The sequence below is a fragment of the Uloborus diversus genome, chromosome 8, assembly GCF_026930045.1.
Source record: "Uloborus diversus isolate 005 chromosome 8, Udiv.v.3.1, whole genome shotgun sequence".
In the NCBI taxonomy this organism is placed as follows: Eukaryota; Metazoa; Arthropoda; class Arachnida; order Araneae; family Uloboridae; genus Uloborus; species Uloborus diversus.
This window is the reverse complement of record NC_072738.1, coordinates 16,860,755-16,879,615: the sequence shown is the minus strand read 5'-3', so window position 1 is coordinate 16,879,615 and position 18,861 is coordinate 16,860,755. Positions and strand designations below refer to the sequence as shown.

The following is an 18,861-nucleotide window of genomic DNA, read 5'->3' as shown; positions in this document are numbered from 1 at the left end:
TTTATTTATTTTGTTTTCAGTACTATTGGAATTTTAGATTAAATAATTCGAATCGAGCTCTGATGCTAAGGAATTTTGGGTCTTAGGCCCAAAATTTTTTGACGAAGCCAAATCATTTCTTTATTTCTTCATTTATTTGTACACGCTCTGCATCAAGGACTCTTTTCAATAAGGTTTGTTCGAAGCAAATCGAATACACATTCAAGCATGTTTTTGTGCTGTATATAGGGACCGCATAAAAAAAATCGCGAAAAAGAAATTTGTTCAAAATTACCCTACAAGTACTCATTTGTTCCATCAACTGAGTCCCAATTTGATTGAAATTTTCATACACCGCAGAAAAAGAAAAAAAAAGACCGTACAAAAACAGGTTTGAGTGTATAGATGATTCAAACTTTTTAAACAGTTCAAATTGAAAGCATAATTATGTTCAAATAAAAAATTAATATTTAGAAAATTGAAAGAAACGAAAATTTTACGAGTTGTTGTCAACAAAGTGAGATGTAATTTTTTTCAACACCTACATGCATATAGACAAAGTTCATTCTTTTAATTACCTAAAGAAATGTGGCGTTAAAAAAAACAAAGGAGACGCGAACATTGGTAAATGTTTAGTTGAACTAATTTAGAAGTAAACGATTTTAATTCACTATTTGAAGTAGAAAAATATAGTAATCCATAACTGTTTGATTTAAAAAATAACGTTTCTAAATAATGTTCTTATTTTCTGCTTATTCACGTTGAAAATGTTTTACGAAATCATTTCAACGTGACATTTTACTTCAAGTATGTTCGTTACTATTTGATGATCCGCGGTGATCAAGTTTTTGTTTTAATCTCTCGTGGTACATTGAGAGAATACGAGTAAAACCGAAGTAGCACACATGTAAAATAGTTTGAACTTACCTTTCATGTGCCACTATAATCGTCGTAACTTGAGTCTTGGTTCCTTTCATAAAATACATGACACTCAAATACACGAACATAATCTCCCATTAATAACAAAGCTTCAGACAATCTGCACTATAATCGTCGTGCACTTGAGTCTTGGTTCCTTTTATAAAATACATGACATTCAAATACAGGAGCATAATTCCCCATTAATAGCAAAGCTTCTGACTATCTGCTTATATAATCGTCGTACACTTGAGTGTTGGTTCAATTCATAAAATGCATGACACTCAAATACACGAACATAATCCCCCATTAATAACGAAGCTTCAGACTATCTGCGCTTTCAGTCAAGTTTTTTACCCATTTAATTCGAATTATTAGTTCCAAGTGAAAATTTTCGCACAAGAATGATCAACACTTACTATACGCAGGCGTAATAATTTCACAGCCACTTGGGAAACTATTGAAAATAAAAACTCATAATAGAAGCACGAATTCGGGAAGTAAAACTAAAAGTTGAAACAATCTGAACTAAAAAGGGAAGTTTTGCTTTAGCTTTGATAGCGAAAAAAGGATGAACGATAGTAGAGCATGTAAAGATTAAGCTCTTGTGTCTGATGTAAAAAAGGGAGATTGTGAGAAAGAGGTAGACTAAACCACAACTCCACTTGAAATGAAATAAAGTGCGAGTAGAAATGTAATTGGATATCATGTGATTGCAATCTTTCGGTTTCTGTTCAAAACAATAGTATGATTAATCGTACGCTGAATCCCTTAACCACAGAAATTACATCATCCTGCATATACGTCACTGGTCAACCTTGTGAAATATTGGACATGTTTTCAGTTTACCTTATAAATTTCCCCACTTGTTTAGGGTAATATGTAGTTAATCTCTTTTCTTCAGCATCGGCAGTCGAATAGAATTTGACTTGCAAATTTCGTAAGTGTTGAAGTGTAACGTCAGTTTCCTTTTTTGTGTTTCAGAGTAATTTGCTACACTTAAATGTTATCACAGGAGTAGAATATGTGTTTTGTATTTTGTTTTAAGTATCTTCTTTACTTTTTTACTTTTTAAGGTGAAACTAAAGTGTCATTTTGTTCAATCTTAGTGTTTCAAATAAGTTAGAAGATTTTCCTACACATAAATTTATAGAAAAAATATATTTATAGGAAAAATGATGCACATTTGGCTATACCTGTCTGACCTTTTAGCTAAACTTTTAGAGCAATGAACCATTTTGCGTTTTTATGGTGACAATGTCTTTGTGTTAGCAGGTGTTGTAGATAATTTTATCACTGTGCTCTTCACGTGAAAACGTATTTGAACTAAATGATGTGTGTGTGTGTGTTATTTAAACTTGATTATTACAAACCATCATATGAGCATTTGGGTAAATTATGACCGTTTGGGTTTTTTAAATTAAATTAAGAATTCTTTATTTTTGTGAGTTAATTCTAAGGTGAATGTTGGGGCACTCTTCCTTTCTTTATTTATTTGTACACGGTCTACATCATTGACTCTTTTCAATAAGGTTTGTTTGAAGCAAATCGAATACACACTCAAACCTGTTTTTGTGCAGTATATAGGGACCGCATTAAAAAAAAAATCGAGAAAAAGAAATTCATTCAAAATTCCCCTATCAAGCACTCGTTTTAAAGATAAATGAGTGAATCAACTGAGTTCCAATTTAACTGAAATTTTCATACACCGCTGAAAAAAAAAAAAAAAGACCGTCCAAAAACAGGTTTGAGTGTATAGATGACTCAAACTTTTAAAACAATTCAATTTGAAAGCATAATTATGTTCAAATAAAAAATTAATGTTTAAAAAATTGAAATTGAAAGAAACGAAAATTTTGCGAGTTGTTGTCAACAAAATGAGATGTAATTTTTTTAACACCTACATGCATATAGACAAAGTTCATTCTTTTAATTATCTAAAGAAATGGGGCGTTGAAAAAACACAGGAGACGCCGACATTGGTAAATGTTTAGTTGAACTAATTTAGCAGTAAAGGATTTTAACTCACTATTTGAAGTAGGAAAATATAGTAACCCATAACTGTTTGATTTAAAAAATAACGTTTCTAAGTAATGTTCTTATTTTCTGCTTATCCACGTTGAAAATGTTTTAAGAAATCACTTCAACGTGACATTTTAATTTTTTTTTTTTTACTATTTGATGATCCGCGGTGATCAAGCTTTTGTTTTAATCTCTCGCGGTACATTGAGAGTATACGAGTAAAACCGAAGTAGCACACATGTGAATGCGGAAAATAGTTTGAACTTACCTTTCATGAGCCACTATAATCGTCGTACACTTGAGTCTTGGTTCCTTTCATAAAATACATGACATTCAAATACACGAACATAATTCCCCATTAATAGCAAAGCTTCTGACTATTTGCACATATAATCGTCGTACACTTGAGTCTTGGTTCCGTTCATAAAATACATGACATTCAAATACACGAACATAATCCCCCATTAATAACGATGCTTCAGACTATCTGCGCTTTCAGTGAAGTTTTTTACCCATTTAATTCGAATTATTAGTTCCAGTAGTGAAAATTTTCGTACAAGAATGATCAACACTTACTATACGCAGGCGTAATAATTTCACAGCCACTTGGGAAACTATTAAAAATCAAAACTCATAATAGAAGCACGAATTCGGGAAGTAAAACTAAAAGTTGAAACAATCTGAACTGAAATGGAAGTTTTGCTTTAGCTTTGATAGCGAAAAAGGATGAACGATAGTAGAGCATGTAAAGATTAAGTTCTTGTGTCTGATGTAATAAAGGGAGATTGTGAGAAAGAGGTAGACTAAACCACAACTCGACTTGAAATGAAATAAAGTGCGAGTAGAAATGTAATTGGATATCATGTGATCGCAATCTTTCGGTTTCTGTTCAAAACAATAGTATGATTAATCGTACGCTGAATCCCTTAACCACAGAAATTACATCATCCTGCATATACGTCAGTGGTCAACCTTGTAAAATATCCGTAACAGTTAAGCACACCCGAGAATGGACATGTTTTCGGCTTACCTTATAAATTTTCCCACTTGTTTAGAGTAATATGTAGTTTATCTCTTTTCTTCAGCATCGGCAGTCGAATAGGATTTGACTTGCAAATTTCGTAAGTGTTGAAGTATAAAGTCAGTTTCCTTTTTTGTGTTTCAGAGTAATTTGCTACACTTAAATGTTATCACACGAGTAGAAAATGTGCTTTGTATTTTGTTTTAAGTATCTTCTTTACTTTTTTATTTTTTAAGGTGAAACTAAAGTGTCATTTTTTTCAATCTTAGTGTTTCAAATAAGTTAGAAGATTTTACTACACATAAATTTATAGAAAAAATATATTTATAGGAAAAATGATGCACATTTGGCTATACCTGTCTGACCTTTTAGCTAAACTTTTAGAGCAATGAACCATTTTGCGTTTTTGTGGTGACAATGTCTTTGTGCTAGCAGATGTTGTAGATAATTTTATCACTGTGTGCTTCACGTGAAAACATATTTGAACTAACTGGAGATTTAAACTTGATTATTGCAAACCATCATACGAAACAGTGAGAAGCAAAGGGATGTAAGTACCGAAACTAAAAAATATGATGATAACCAGTACACATGGTAGGTGAACCTTTCCTCTGTCTTGGGGCAAGATATGGTACTAGTAGCCCTGTAGTTGCTGCTATACAACATGATTTAGAAAAAAAAATTCAATGAAAATCTACCTAGGATGTTATCTTTAAACGCGTTTTACTCAAAACTTGAAAATGTCCACTTACACCCCTTTACTTCTCATTGCCCCATATGAGCATTCGGGTAAATTATGACCGTTTAAGTTTTTTAAATTAAATTAAGAATTCTTTATTTTTGTTAATTAACTTTAAGATGAATGCTGGGGCACTTGTGAACACAAGAGTGTAGAGGGTATTTGGAAACTATGTGAACAGTGCTCATGTACCTTCCGTGATAATTATTAAATGAAACAATGAGTTAAAAATGCGTAAACATTGAAAAATATTGCTTTTCTGTAATTTGTTCGTATAACCATTTGAAAGACACATAATCTGTATGAAACTTAAAAGTAGTAGGGAATGTGGGGGAAAGTGAAATATTTAAAATGACTGAGCTTTTTCAAAATAAACAAATTGTAAATTTGTTTTGAAAATTAGTGTTTTAAGAAAGAACATTGTAGTTTGAAAAAAAAAAAAACTTGCTTTGAAACATTTTTTTTTCTGGCAGCAAAATTGTTCTTTAAAAAAAAAAGTGAAAATTTTTCCTTTTTTTCATGGGGCAAAGTGAAAAATTAAATATTTTCTATTTGATTGTGAAAAATATTTTTGAGCAAAATATTGAGTAAATAAAGGGATAATTTATAAATGTGAAAAGATAATGAAGCAATAAACTAATTAGTTACTACTCAATTAATAAATACGTGAGGAAAAATTAAAGAGTGAATGTAATAGTGAATGAATAAGAAAATAAGGGATAGCATAAATTAATAAGTGAATTACTAGATGAAGGAATGAAAATAAATTAGTTAGTAAAAGAATACGTAAGGGATTTAGTAAATGATTAAATGAGGAAACGAAATGAAATACTTCACTTTGTCCTATCGACTTTACCGCGCATGCCCTTGAGTAATTGGGAAAAATATTATGAATGAAAATAAGCTAAATATTAACTAAATAATTATTGCAACAAATATTAGAAGGTCCCACTTAATATTTAAAATGTAAAAAACCAAACAATTTATTGTTAGATAATATCAAAACAGTTTTTGACTTACAACAAAATATTGCACTGTGAGTATCAACTTTTGAAAATTGCTTGTATTATCATAATCTTTGATTTTCAGGGGTAATTTTTTCTTGACTGGAATATACTACATAGTTAACATATTACTAGGTAAAAGGCACCAAAAGCGGAGTAAATATTTTACCATTTCACTTTGCCCCGCTATTTCACTTTACCCCACATTACCCTACATAATTAGAATAATCTTTACATTGGGAAATATTTTTTGTACTATGTATTCTTTAGGTTTTTTCGCGTCTATCCAGTGATGAAAGCAGGCAACCAGACTTTAAATTTGAGGTTTGGCATGAGGGAAAAATATTTTCCTAATGGTGCAATTATTGTAGAATTTAAACTGACACAGTGAAAGGAACAAACCCTTCAATGTAATTGTTATGTGGGTAAATATACGGTGAATGAAGTTTTAGCGTCCCCCAAAAAAAAGTCATCTGTTTAGTTTAATATTCATTATTTCACTAGTTGACGTTATGTTTGAGTTTGTAAAGATGAAGGCTATCAGAGTCATCTATGTTATACTCTTAATGTCTTAGTTTTTGTCTCTTTTTCTTTTTTGACAAATAGTTTGGCTTTTCTTTCTCTTTTAATTCAAAATTTTCATCCGCATCATTTTTAATTCTTTGGTAACGTGATCTTTCAGCTTGATGCTTTTTTTCCAGTCTATCTCTCCCTATTTTCTTCTTTTTATTGTTAGTCCTGAACTTTGAGTTTAAACGAGTAACTATAAAAAAATATATATATATATATATGTATTTCTAGTGGCACAAAAAATGGCAGAGGAGTAATGCCCGAGAATTGACCAAAACACACATAACCGGAAAAAACAATATCATGCGATCTTTTAACTAGAACTTAAACGTAATCCTTGATGTCTGCACACAATAAACATTGCATTGTACAAAAGTAGTGATGTTCCGGATATCCGTATCCGTATCCGCGGATATCCGAGGGAAAATAAAGATCTGTATCCGTATCCGTTACTTTTTTGACGGATCTTAAACGGATCATTTCTATTCTAAAAATTTTTAAATATTTGAATAAAAGACTCTTAAATTCCGTTTAAAGACGGTTTTATTCCCTATTTAAATTTTAACGTATCATTTTAGAAGCCAATTTGTATCCCCTCCCCCCCCCCCCCCCGTTGCAAAAAGGAAGGGGAAATAAGCTTTAAAAGTGTGTATCAGTGTGTCTTGTTGTATCGTAGCTCCTAAACAGATAAACCGATTTTGTCAGTTAATTTTTCGTTCAAAAGGTGACTTGATCGAAGTTTTCTTAGCTTGGCCTCGTTTTTGTAGAACTTTAATTAAAATCCGAGATATTAATTAAAAACCGACTTAACGTTTTTCACAATTAGGGTAATAAAAATTTACCCGTACGTTAAAAATTTTGGCCCTAATTGAAAGAACGAAGTTTTTTGCTTTTGATATTTATTTGAAACTTCCAACTGATATACAGTAGGAGCTATAATCTTGTTAAGTTAATTTTAAATGCAATTCTAAGCCTTTATACGCGTGATTGGTAGCGATTTCATAGTCGGAAGATAAGGAGAAAAAGCTCAATGATTTAAAATTTTTACCTGCTGTCAGTTCATATTTGTTAACAAATGTGTACTCTGACCCGCGAAATTCATCTTAATATGAGGTCTCTGGGACATGTTTTGGTTTTTAAATTTTTAATTTAATATTAGTTTTTGTTATTGATTTGGGGTTTCTGTTATTCTTCATTTTTGTTTTTCTCGGCATCCTTCCAAAAAAGTGAGATTAAATTATCTAATGTATTTACTGTTTGAAAGATGTTCCCGGCTCTGTCGGTCGGAGTAAGTTCGGTGGGATGGGTCAGAGCTGCATTTATGCTGAAATAAAATGCGAAAAATTATTTCTAGCCTGTCCAGTAGCAGCTTTACACTCTTGTTTCTGTATCCTACATCTACTGAGCAAGGTAGAAATAATTTTTCACATTCCATCTAAGCATTAATGCAGCGCTGGACCATTCCTTCCAACTCTTCCTCAATTTTAACGGAGATTTCTTTAAAGAGTAAATCATAGTCTGGATTATATATTTTTGCTGCAGTTGACAGTTTTTGAAGAAACTGCCATTATTCTGACGGGAATACCTTCCGTAACAAATTTTACACTTGGATAGTTGAATTGGGAAAAACAAAAAATGTTTTTTTAAGATCCGTATGCGTATCCGCGGATCTTGACACTAATGATCCGGATCCGTATCCGCGGATCTACTTTTTTAACGATCCGGCACATCACTATACAAAAGTACATTTAAGTAACTATAAAATATAAAAGCATATACTTAGCAGGGGGATTACTGCAACAACAGGCACAAGCACTCTTTGTGGCAGTGCTACTCGAATTGATGCAATATTATTTGAATTTTGATCAATACCGTTAACTTGCTTTTAACTTTAGTCTGTATCATGCGGATTATTTGTGGTCAAGCAGATCCTATAGCAATTTAAATGTCGAATTTCATTCTTTCAGTTTCGCCAGACGAGGGTGACTTTATTATTCCATGAAGTAAAAATCAGTTTTTTTTTTGTATATCAATAAATATTTTTACAATGTGTTTTGTTAAAATATGTTTTGATGCTAATTTAGGTGTATGATTATGGTAAAATACGTTATGCAAGGTTATTTTAAAAAGAACATTGAAGGTGTTTGTATAAAAATTAGATAAAAGGCAAACTTTGGGAATATACATTTATAACTACATTTTCAGCTATAATATTCTAAAATGAAACAGTTCTCGAGAATTGACTGTGAGGGAAAAATAGAAGACAGTACTCCTTATTAATGAAGCATACGATAACAATAATACAATTAGTTTTACCTAAAAATTTTCTATGCGTCATTGGAACTCAAATAGCCTATATTCACCCATATACGCATTTGTTTCATGTTCAAAAGCTTTTCTTCGAAATACAATGCTTGTCCTGCATTTTTCATTGTTCGCATATGTACCCCCCCCCCCACCTCTATTGGGGCCCAGAAGAAGCATTTTGGGGGACTTATGGTTCGAAACTTTCGCCCCTGATCCCTATTTATGCCACAAAAACGCACTTTTACGAATGTTCCGGAAATCACCCCCATTGTAAACTGAAGCTGTATTCGACCTTGAAAAAGGACAAAACACCAACGCAAAAATGCATATTTACCAAAAAAAAGTGTTTAAAAATCTCTCAGTTCATAATATTTTTACAAAAAATACAATTTCCTGTCAAAAAAATGATTAGCAATTCCTATTTAACCTGAAATTAATTGTTAATTGCTGTATTGACTACTTTGATAACTTTTGGTGTTTCGAACAAGGAAAGTAACCATCAGGGGCGGATAAAAGGGAGGTTGATGGTGGTCATGATCCCCCTCCCCCCCCCCCAAACCGTCGGGAACAGTATCCGCCCAAATTATGTTCAAACACTTTATGATAAAAATATAAACGATTTCAGTTGTATTTTCAATTAACTTTTTGTTTTTGAAGGTAAATATTTGAAATACAGTTGGCTCTTTGCTTAATGACGCTCTATTGAACGACTTTCTGTATTTAAAGACGACTTTTCACGATCCCAAGTGATCTACTGTAGTGTTAGAAGCATTCTATTAAAGGACCCATTCTACTTAAAGAATACTTTGTGGTCCTTTGAAAGTCGTTAAATAGAGAGCAAACTGTACTACTTTTTTCATTGCTTTGAAATTAATTTGAAACGTTTATGCCCTATTTGATGCCCCATTCCTGGCCGATTGAGTGCTTTTTATTGACAAACAAGCAGTTTCAGAAGTTTTTTTCGGAAAAAAACTTTTTTTTCCACTGCATCATAATTTCTGGAAATTTTACACCTCTAGTTATTACTTGATTTTTATTACTACTGTCGTTTTATTTTTATTAAATTATGTCGTTTTATTTTCATTATATTTTTTGAACAATTTTTTTCACGTGACTAGATAAATTGAAAAATGGCAAAGAAAACAAGTAAATAATTCCGTAAAAACTTAAACGAACACAAGCATGCAACTGACAAAAACATGAATTTGAAATCAAAACGCTGTTTTTCCTCTTACGCAAACTAATTCATTACTCATTTAACCTTATGCAATACTCAGGCGAAAAACAGCAAGCGGACAGTAGCGATACGTGTCACGCTTTGATTCTGCGCAGCAGAAAAAACTTTTTCTGCGCATATGAAATTTGCCTTGATCTTAATTAATGTATTATTCCGACACAGTAGCTGTGATGTTTTGTAGTTCATTAGAAAGTCATTCGTAAGTTCTCCTTTTTTTTCTTTGGAGGCATATTTGTAATTTTTGATAAGGGTTTTATATAAAAAAAAAAAAAGCACAACATCAAAGTAGAATACATTTTTCATTCGCATAAAGGCATATTTGTAGCTTTTGATGTTATTTTTCGTAAGAGGGGTAAATAGTTTCCATTGCATGGAGCATTTTTGTAGTTTTTGATATTAGTTTTCGTTAGGGGTTAAATAGTTTCCATTCGCATGGAGGCATATTTGTAGTTTATATAATAGTTTTCATTAGGGGGTTAAATGTTTTCCATTCGCATATAGCAAATTTGAAGTTTTTGATATCATTTTTTTTACTTCCTTTTACAAAAAAAAAAAAAAAAAAAGGAAGTATTGTATTCGCGAAAAAATTTTCACTCAAAAACCGGCTTTAATTTCCATTTTGCTCACCCCCGAATGAATGTTAAGTTTTTTTTTCGACTCGACCACACGTGGATAAGTGCCTAAGAACGTATAGACACGCGAAATATCCATTTTGAAGATTCCTGTGTTAGTTACAACGAGTTTTCCCGTGACGTCTGTATGTACGTATGTATGTATGTGCGTATGTGCGGATGTGCGGATGTATGTTGCATAACTCAAGAACGGTATATCTAAGAAAGTTGAAATTTGGTACATAAACTCCTAGTGGGGTCTAGTTGTGCACCTCCCCTTTTGGTTGCATTCGGGTGTATCTAAGGGGGTCTTTTGCCCCTTTTTGGGGGGAAATCATTGTTAACTTCGATGTAAACTCAAGTGGTGTTACAATTTGTCGGACACTTGGCGATATATCACCAGTCTTTTGGTCGCCAAGTTTTGTTGCCAACTTGGCGACAAATTTTGCGATTTTTTTTAAAAATCTGGTTTCAATTTGGCCACTGTTGGTGATATTTAGAGAGTAAATTATTGAATCACATTAAAATTGCCAGTAATGGGAAAATGACGTTAAATTGGAGTAAAAGGAAGTCATGTGAAGCACACATCAGCTCGTTTCATAAAGGATGATATAATTTTTATTCCCATCGAGCATATTTGTAGTTTTTGACATTAGTTTTCATTGGGAGGTTAAATAGTTTCCATTCGCATGGAGGCATATTTGTAGTTTTTGGCATTAGTTTTCATTAGGGGGTTAAATAGTTTCCATTCACATGGAGCACATTAGTAGTTGTTGATATAAGTTTAATCATTAAGGGGTTGATCACATTTTCCATTCACAATGTGTACCTACTATTATTTACATGGCCTTATTTACATGTACCTACTATTATTACATGGATGGCCTTACCTGAAATTAAGTTACCTTAAATATAGTTACATATCTTACTTTTAAAAAAAAATAATAATATTAATAAAGAAAAATTACTGAAGCTTAAAAGCTTTAAAAGATTGTAAATGAAGTCAAAATATTCTATCCTATAAACTAGAGTTTATTAATTTCTTAAATTTTTGATGGTCATATTCCTTATTGATAACTTTTCTCTTATTTCACCGGTGTTCGCATTATTTTGTCTCCCATCTGTAATTTAGTGCCAAATTTCAAGGATATAGTTGCTATGGGGTTTCGAAAACGGAACAAAGTACAGCCACATACACAATTTCGCAATTTTTGTTAATTTTTTCTTCTTTATAGCAGAACTTCTTAATTTCTCTGTTAAAAGGAACAATTTTCATAGCCCACATTTTTCGTGAAACCCTTGGTCATCTGTAACAGTATAGTTTGAAGGAAATCGTCTGAAAAAGGTTTACGTGCAATAAAGATGAATATATTTTCATGTAATAGGGTAAGAGCTCCAGTAGTCGGCCAATTAAGACAGCGATTGCTGATTTTTGTTAACCTATAAATTTCAGCAATCAATACAACAACAAAAACATTGTAAGGCTTTAGGCTATACCTTTCTAATTATGATTAACTAAATTGTTTCAGAAATAAAATTTTTTTTATTTTAGAAAGTAACCCATTGCTAACACGAGAAAATGCTCCAGTTTTCGGCTATAGAAATCCAGTGCTCGGCCATGTATGAGTCCAGTAGTCGGCTGTTTCATTTTCATTACTCTATGGGCTATGAGTGAATAAATTTAAACAAAATTTAATGCGAAACTTACAGCACAGCAAAGTACTTACAAAATTAGTTAATCCAATACCTGCGAAAGAATTCTACATTCTTGATGTCTTCGTAACATCTATGTTTATATTAGTTTCAATTTGCAACCAGTTTGGAAATGCATCACATGCAATATTTTTTTTTGTTATTTATCTTCTACATCAGGGACCGATTTACACACCTGGGTGCCCCGGGGCACTGAGAAAAATTGTCTCCCCCCCCACACACACAAAAAAAATGAAGGTAATTTTTGGATATTATTTTGATTGAAAGAAAACTTTAAAATATTGATTTCATATGAAAAAAGTTAACAATTAAGATGTTTTGCAAAGAAATCATTTAATATAAATCTAAAATAAATTCCTGATTTTCATGTGAGAAATTTTTTTACAGTCGCAGGTGGAGAAACTATGATACAAATGGTTAAGGTAAATCATAATGTGCTTTCTGCGTTCCTTTGTTTTCTCCTTTATTTTCTTGCAGTAAATTCATCGATAATGTCCTTATAACCAAGTTTTGCGGTCAAACTTCATTCTATTGATAATAGAGCTAATGAAGATAATTTACTATCAGAAATGAGAGTACGCAAAGGACACTTAGTTCTCTTCAATAGCGAAAATGATCGTTCTCCACTACAATTTGAGATTGGCAAAGTCAGAAACAATTTCAGGGCTGGATGTGTATCTACGTTGGCAAAAGTATCCATTTACCAAGTTTATGAATTTTTTTTAAACTTTTCGGTGATTGAACTTTTTTTTTCCGATGATTGAACTAATATGAATAAATTCACCAGGAAAAGATTCCTCATAATCACAGGAGTAAGATTTTTAAAGATCCTTTGCACTTTCTCAAATATTTTGCTTGTCGCATTCAAACAAGCAAGAAAATTTCTTTAATATGCCATCATAGGCTGACATCCTGAATTTTAGTTTGGTAATCAAATTATCACAGATTACATGAAAACAGGAAACCTTGAAACTTTGCTTAGAGTCTAATATGACGTCTTCACATTGTCCATCATAAAACTGTGATGGAGTTTTTTCTGTCTTTTTGCTCAAAAAAAAAAAATAATAATAATAACAAATAAATAAAAATGATGAAAGAAATTTGGTGCCCCCTTTCTTTTGGTGCCCCGGGCCTGGGCCCCAAATGCCCCCCCCCCCCGCCCCGTAAATCAGTCTTATCATCACTTACTAAAGTTACATCACTTACTAAAGTAATATCAATGCTGCGAAAATATAAGTTAAAGAATGGAAAAAAAACCGGATTTTTCGGGAAAGGAATTTTGAAAACATGAGAACATAGAATATTTCCCCGAAATTTAAAATTAAAAAAAGAAAAAAAGAAAAACGAGCTATGCTCGTAATTAGTCATACATTCTACCCAAAATGAGAACGGTATGAAAATTACTTAAAGCAAGTTAGAAAACATATTGTATTTTTATATCATATTCAGCCCAAGTTTATCAGTTTAAGCCTAAAATTTTTGTATGTGATTTTTACTCCAACATGGTTGGAAGTAAGGCGGTACTACTATGATAAAGTAGTACCACTTTGATAAAGTAAGAAGAAATAACCTACTTTGCGGCAGATGGACAAATTTTAGTTGTAATTTTTCAAATTACATTGAGCCGTACTTTGGATTAGTGTTCAACTTTTAGAACTGTTTGTTTATATCAAAGTAAAACACGATTTTTGAGCGAAAGGTGTAAGAAATGAAAAACATAAATACATTATTATATTAATTAATTTATTAATGTATTCGTTGTTTGTGAGTTGGTACATAAATTTTGCCTAACATGTAATTTTCAATAATTTTTTCCACATCATACACAGTCATCGCATTCTACGCAGCAGTTTATATAGTGTCTTATTTTGATTGTATTTACAAGTTTTGTCTCTTAGGGGTCAAAACTTCCTACTCTGGTATGGCTCCATCCCATGTTTTCCAAGATCCAACGTTCTGGAAACACTTCAAAAACAAGGTCATGGAAAAATCCTGGAAATGCAACTTTCCCCCTCAAATTCTCATAGATAATATCCAAGAAGATTCAATGCTGTACAAAGACCCCTCAGTCTTCGAAAGGCGGCGAAAAGGGGTGCTGCCATGGGCAAAGAACGACACTCAGTGGGTCCAGGTCCTCCTCGGCGCATGTCAAGAGTTAGCTCGAGGTCGCTCAGGTCCCTACTCACAGCAGCTGAGCAAACTCCACGTTCTGGAAGCTCTGGAAGATTTCGTAGAACACCTGAATTGTTTTAATACCGTTGCCATGGTGATGGCGTCTGAAGGGCAACCTGTAAAGCCACTGAGTCAAGACTCTTCTCAAGTAAATGATCTAATTGAAAAAACAACGTGAATAAAGCTAAATTGTCAAGAAAATGCTGCAAATAGCTATTTTGAGGTTTCAGTGGAACTCATGCAACCTCCAAGCTTAGTACTCTTGAAATAGTTAGTTGCAGTAATTTCTTGACAATTTGTGCTGCATTACTTTGGTTTTTCACTTTGATATTATTTTGGTCTTTTTAATTTAATTTTTTGCTCAAATAAAGCTATTCTCTCAAACTACTTATTCTCCTGCGTGCAAACTTTCCTGGTTTTTTCCAGATATGTTATAGGCAGAAATTAGGCACATTACCTGCCTTTTTTTTTTCTCTAGGAATGTTTCGAATTCGTTTAGTGTAATAATTCCCATTACCTCTTCTTGCGTAAAATGTACTCTAATGGTAAAAGAATGCTATCTTAGAGCAAAAAAATGAACGAATGCTATTTTTTTAATAATGAAAATTATTTCTTTAAGTTGACATTTTATTGTTTATTTATTTATTTTTTTTAATCATTTTTTTAATTATTTTTTGGCAACAGGGGATTTTTTTTTTTTTTTTTTTTGATATGATGTATTTAATTTAATGAGCCTATATTTTTTAATTCTTTTAAAAAGCGATTGAAGATTTTTTTAATGGAAAATATCATATTAGTTGCTTTGTTTAAAAGGTGTTGTTACTTTATTTGTTCGTTAATTTATTTTTAACTTATCTATTTCTCCAGATATGTGAGGCATACTACATTTCTAGAAATCAGCTTAAAATGTTAAGAAGTTATGTTAGAAATAATTTGCAATTTTAGCAAATTTTGAGAATAAAGGACATATAGGAAGAGTATAAAGGAAAGTTGATATTGATGTACGGGAAAGTAGGCTCGCTTAATTCTGAACGGAACTTCTTGTTTCATATGTGAAGACTCGATGCATTAAAGCTATATTAAATTCAATTTTATTTCAGGTGCACGACATCGACAAGTTAGACCCTATCATGCTCGTGGGCTATTCAGAGAGGTTCGAAGATCAAGTGAGCACTTCCGTTTGGCAGAAATGCGTTGAGAGGCACACGCTAGTCAACCCCCACCACCAAGCACACTGCATGTGGCACGACTGCCACTGCATGCCACCTTGCGTCGCAAATTGCGAAAAGCTTCGGTCGAAAGCCCTGAGGGAAATGGTGTGCGATAAAGTGTCGAGACGACTGCAAAAGACACTGAATGGAACTCTGTCGAAAGATATGTGGGATGTAGAATTGACTTATTTCGACGGACTTCCGCAAGAGTGGTTGGACAGAGCCGAAAGTATGATGCAAGGCATGAAACAATAAAAGATGTAAACATTATTTTTTAAAAAATATCTTTTTTCCAAAGACAACTAATGCCATCAAAACGAATGAAAACGAAAGTATGACCCTAATCTTGAAATACTCAAAGGTATAAAAATTAACTATTTTTGTCGTAATAATATTATTATCAAAATAAATAAAAACGAAAGTATGATGCAAGGCATAAAATAATAAAAGACGTAAAAATTATAAAAATTACCTTTTCTCCAAAGTACAACTAATGCCACCAAAATGAATGAAAACGAAAGTATGACCCTAATCTTGAAACACTCAAAGGTATAAAAATTAACTATTTTTTGTCGTAATAATATTATTATCAAAATAAATAAAAACGAAAGTATGATGCAAGGCATGAAATAATAAAAAACGTAAAATTTATAAAAATTACCTTTTTTTCAAAGTACAACTAATGCCATCAAAATGAATGAAAACGATAGTATGACCCTAATCTTGAAACAATCAAAGATATAAAAATTAACTATTTTTTGTCGTAATAATATTATTATCAAAATAAATGAAAACGAAAGTATAATGCAAGGCATAAAATAATAAAAGACGTAAAAATTATAAAAATTACCTTTTTTCCAAAGTACAACCATGCCATCAAAATTAATGAAAACGAAAGTATGACCTTAATCATGAAACAAACAAAGATATAAAAATTAACTATTTTCCATAGTAATAATATTGTTATCGAAATAAATGAAAACGAAAGTATGATGCAAGGCATAAAATAATAAAAGACGTAAAAATTATAAAAATTATCTTTTTTTCCAAAGTACAACTAATACCATCAAAATTAATGAAAACGAAAGTATGACCCTAATCTTGAAACAATCAAAGGTATAAAAATTAACTATTTTTCGTCGTAATAATATTATTGTCAAAATAAATGAAAACGAAAGTATGATGCAAGGCATAAAATAATAAAAGACGTAAAAATTATAAAAATTACCTTTTTTTTCAAAGTACAATTAATGCCATCAAAATTAATGAAAACGAAAGTATGACCTTAATCATGAAACATCCAAAGATAAAATTAACTATTTTCCATAGTAATAATATTGTTGTCGAAATGAATGAAAACGAAAGCATGAGATGCAAGGTATGAAACAATCAAAGAACGAAAAATTGTAAGCATTACCTTTCCATCTTACAAATGTTGTTGTCAAAATAATGGAAACGATAGTACAGGGACATAGAAGAATAAAAATTGTAAAAGTTACCTATGTTCTATCGTTAAAATATTGTTAGAAAAATAAAGAAAAACGAATGTATGATGCATGGTATGATACAATCAAGGACCGAAAAGTTGTAAGAATTACCTATTTTCCACCGTACAATTGTAGCTGTCAAAACAATGAAAACGAAAGTACAGGTATGATGCAGGACATAGAAGAATAATGATCATAAAAATTACTTATTTTCTATGTTAAAAATATTGTTAGAAAAGTAAATTATGATGCAAGTTATAAAATAATGAAACATATAAAAACTGTGAAAATGCCAGTTTTCCCTCTCTGAAATATTATTGTCAAAATAAATGAAAACAAAAGTGATGCAAGGCATAAAACAAAGAAATTTTAAAAAATTACCTTATTTTCTACTTTACAAATATTGTTGTCAAAATAAATTAAAAGTGCTCATTGAAACGTTAGACAAAAACTAGAAAAACATTAAAATTTTAAAAAATTCCCTATCTTGATTGCCGACCTCATATTGAGAGTAACTTGGCGGGTCAGAACACATATAATATTTAAAGACAATAAATTTTTTTCTGGATGACAAGGGAACAAACACACTGACATTGAAAGATAATCATACGTAGTTTAATTTGGCAGTCGCAAAAGCAAAATCAAAAGGAAAAATTGTAAGCCCTTTTAAAATACTTTCTTATTCGCTAAAAGAAATTGCAAATATTTCACTTGCTAATAAATAGTCCAAACGGACGAATAGTGTAACAAACAGTCAAATAATCTAAAAATTGTTAAAGAAATAGTTAACAAATAGTCAAACAATAGTCAAACAGTCTATAACAACTATCAAATTGACAACTTTCAAGTTAGTGAGCTGTTTTTCTTGACTGTTCCAACAATGACATTGTAACAAATCGCATGAATTAAGTAATTTATCGTACTTAATATCTTATTAAAAATCATGCAATTCCAGTTCTATATAACTTGGAAGTTTTGAAAGAACTCAATCAGATGCAGAAAAAATCGCTCTTTCTTTCGAAACTGGAGTTCTAGATCAAAAATTCAAAGTTGAAGTACAAAACTCAGTTTTTTCAAAAACATTAAGCACTATCGAATGAGGAATAAATCAGTGAATACATCAAAAATGAATGAAATATTGGTTTGTCCAAGCAGTCAGTAAGCACGACTCAGTGAAGAACAGTTTGCTGTGTTTGTTGAAAAACAAGTTCCGAAAATTCCTTCATATAACCATACAATAATGCAACAGTTATGGAAAAAAATAATATTTTTTATAATAATTTACCATTCTGTAAATCTAAAGCATTTTATTGAATGAAAATTCGAAAACATTTTTTTTTTAGTTCAAAACTTCAATAATAATGATAATATAATGATATTTTTCACAATAATGATCCATCGTTGATCAATTCTTTAATGCAGAAACGTATTCAAACACCTCAAAGATTCCGTACGTTCAGTAATAGCTGAATCCCTACTCTCTCAAAACCGCTTTTCTTTTTTTTTTTTCAATGAACTATTTTATTTATTTATTCATATGAATTTCTGTGTATTATATATATATATAAATACCTAAAATGAGTTTGTAAAAATGTGTTTGAAAATGAATTTTATTTATATATTACTAGGAAATAAATTGTTCATTGTGTTCTTGTTAATCACATGCATTTGACTACAATTATATTGCGAGATCTAATCAGTGTCTCTTATATAAAAATTAGTCTATTTATTTATTTATTATTTTTTCTTTTGGAATTATTACGTGTAATTTGGTGATGGGAATGGGTTGCGCATTCACTCTGGGAGGGGGGGGGAGTACCCATAGCTAAACCGTCTGCAATTTTCAAAATCAATGTGCCATATCAGAAAG

The 18,861-nt window shown here is 31.4% G+C and overlaps 1 protein-coding gene across 5 annotated transcripts in view; it reads left to right on the top strand.

Annotated features, from left to right (window-relative positions):
- LOC129227540 (uncharacterized) overlaps positions 1-18,861 on the top strand; it is a 33,377-nt gene that overhangs the window by 9,273 nt on the left and 5,243 nt on the right. For 2 of the 5 annotated variants that reach the window (XM_054862118.1, XM_054862114.1), the window contains exons 2-3: positions 14,020-14,441; positions 15,394-15,916. In XM_054862118.1, coding sequence (XP_054718093.1) covers positions 14,043-14,441; positions 15,394-15,759 — 765 coding nt within the window. In that variant the 5' untranslated portion in view covers positions 14,020-14,042 and the 3' untranslated portion in view covers positions 15,760-15,916. Of the gene's footprint in view, positions 1-1,804; positions 1,838-3,985; positions 4,041-14,019; positions 14,442-15,393; positions 15,917-18,861 lie in introns of those variants that run through there. The other 3 variants (XM_054862117.1, XM_054862116.1, XM_054862115.1) reach the window with 3 other exon arrangements.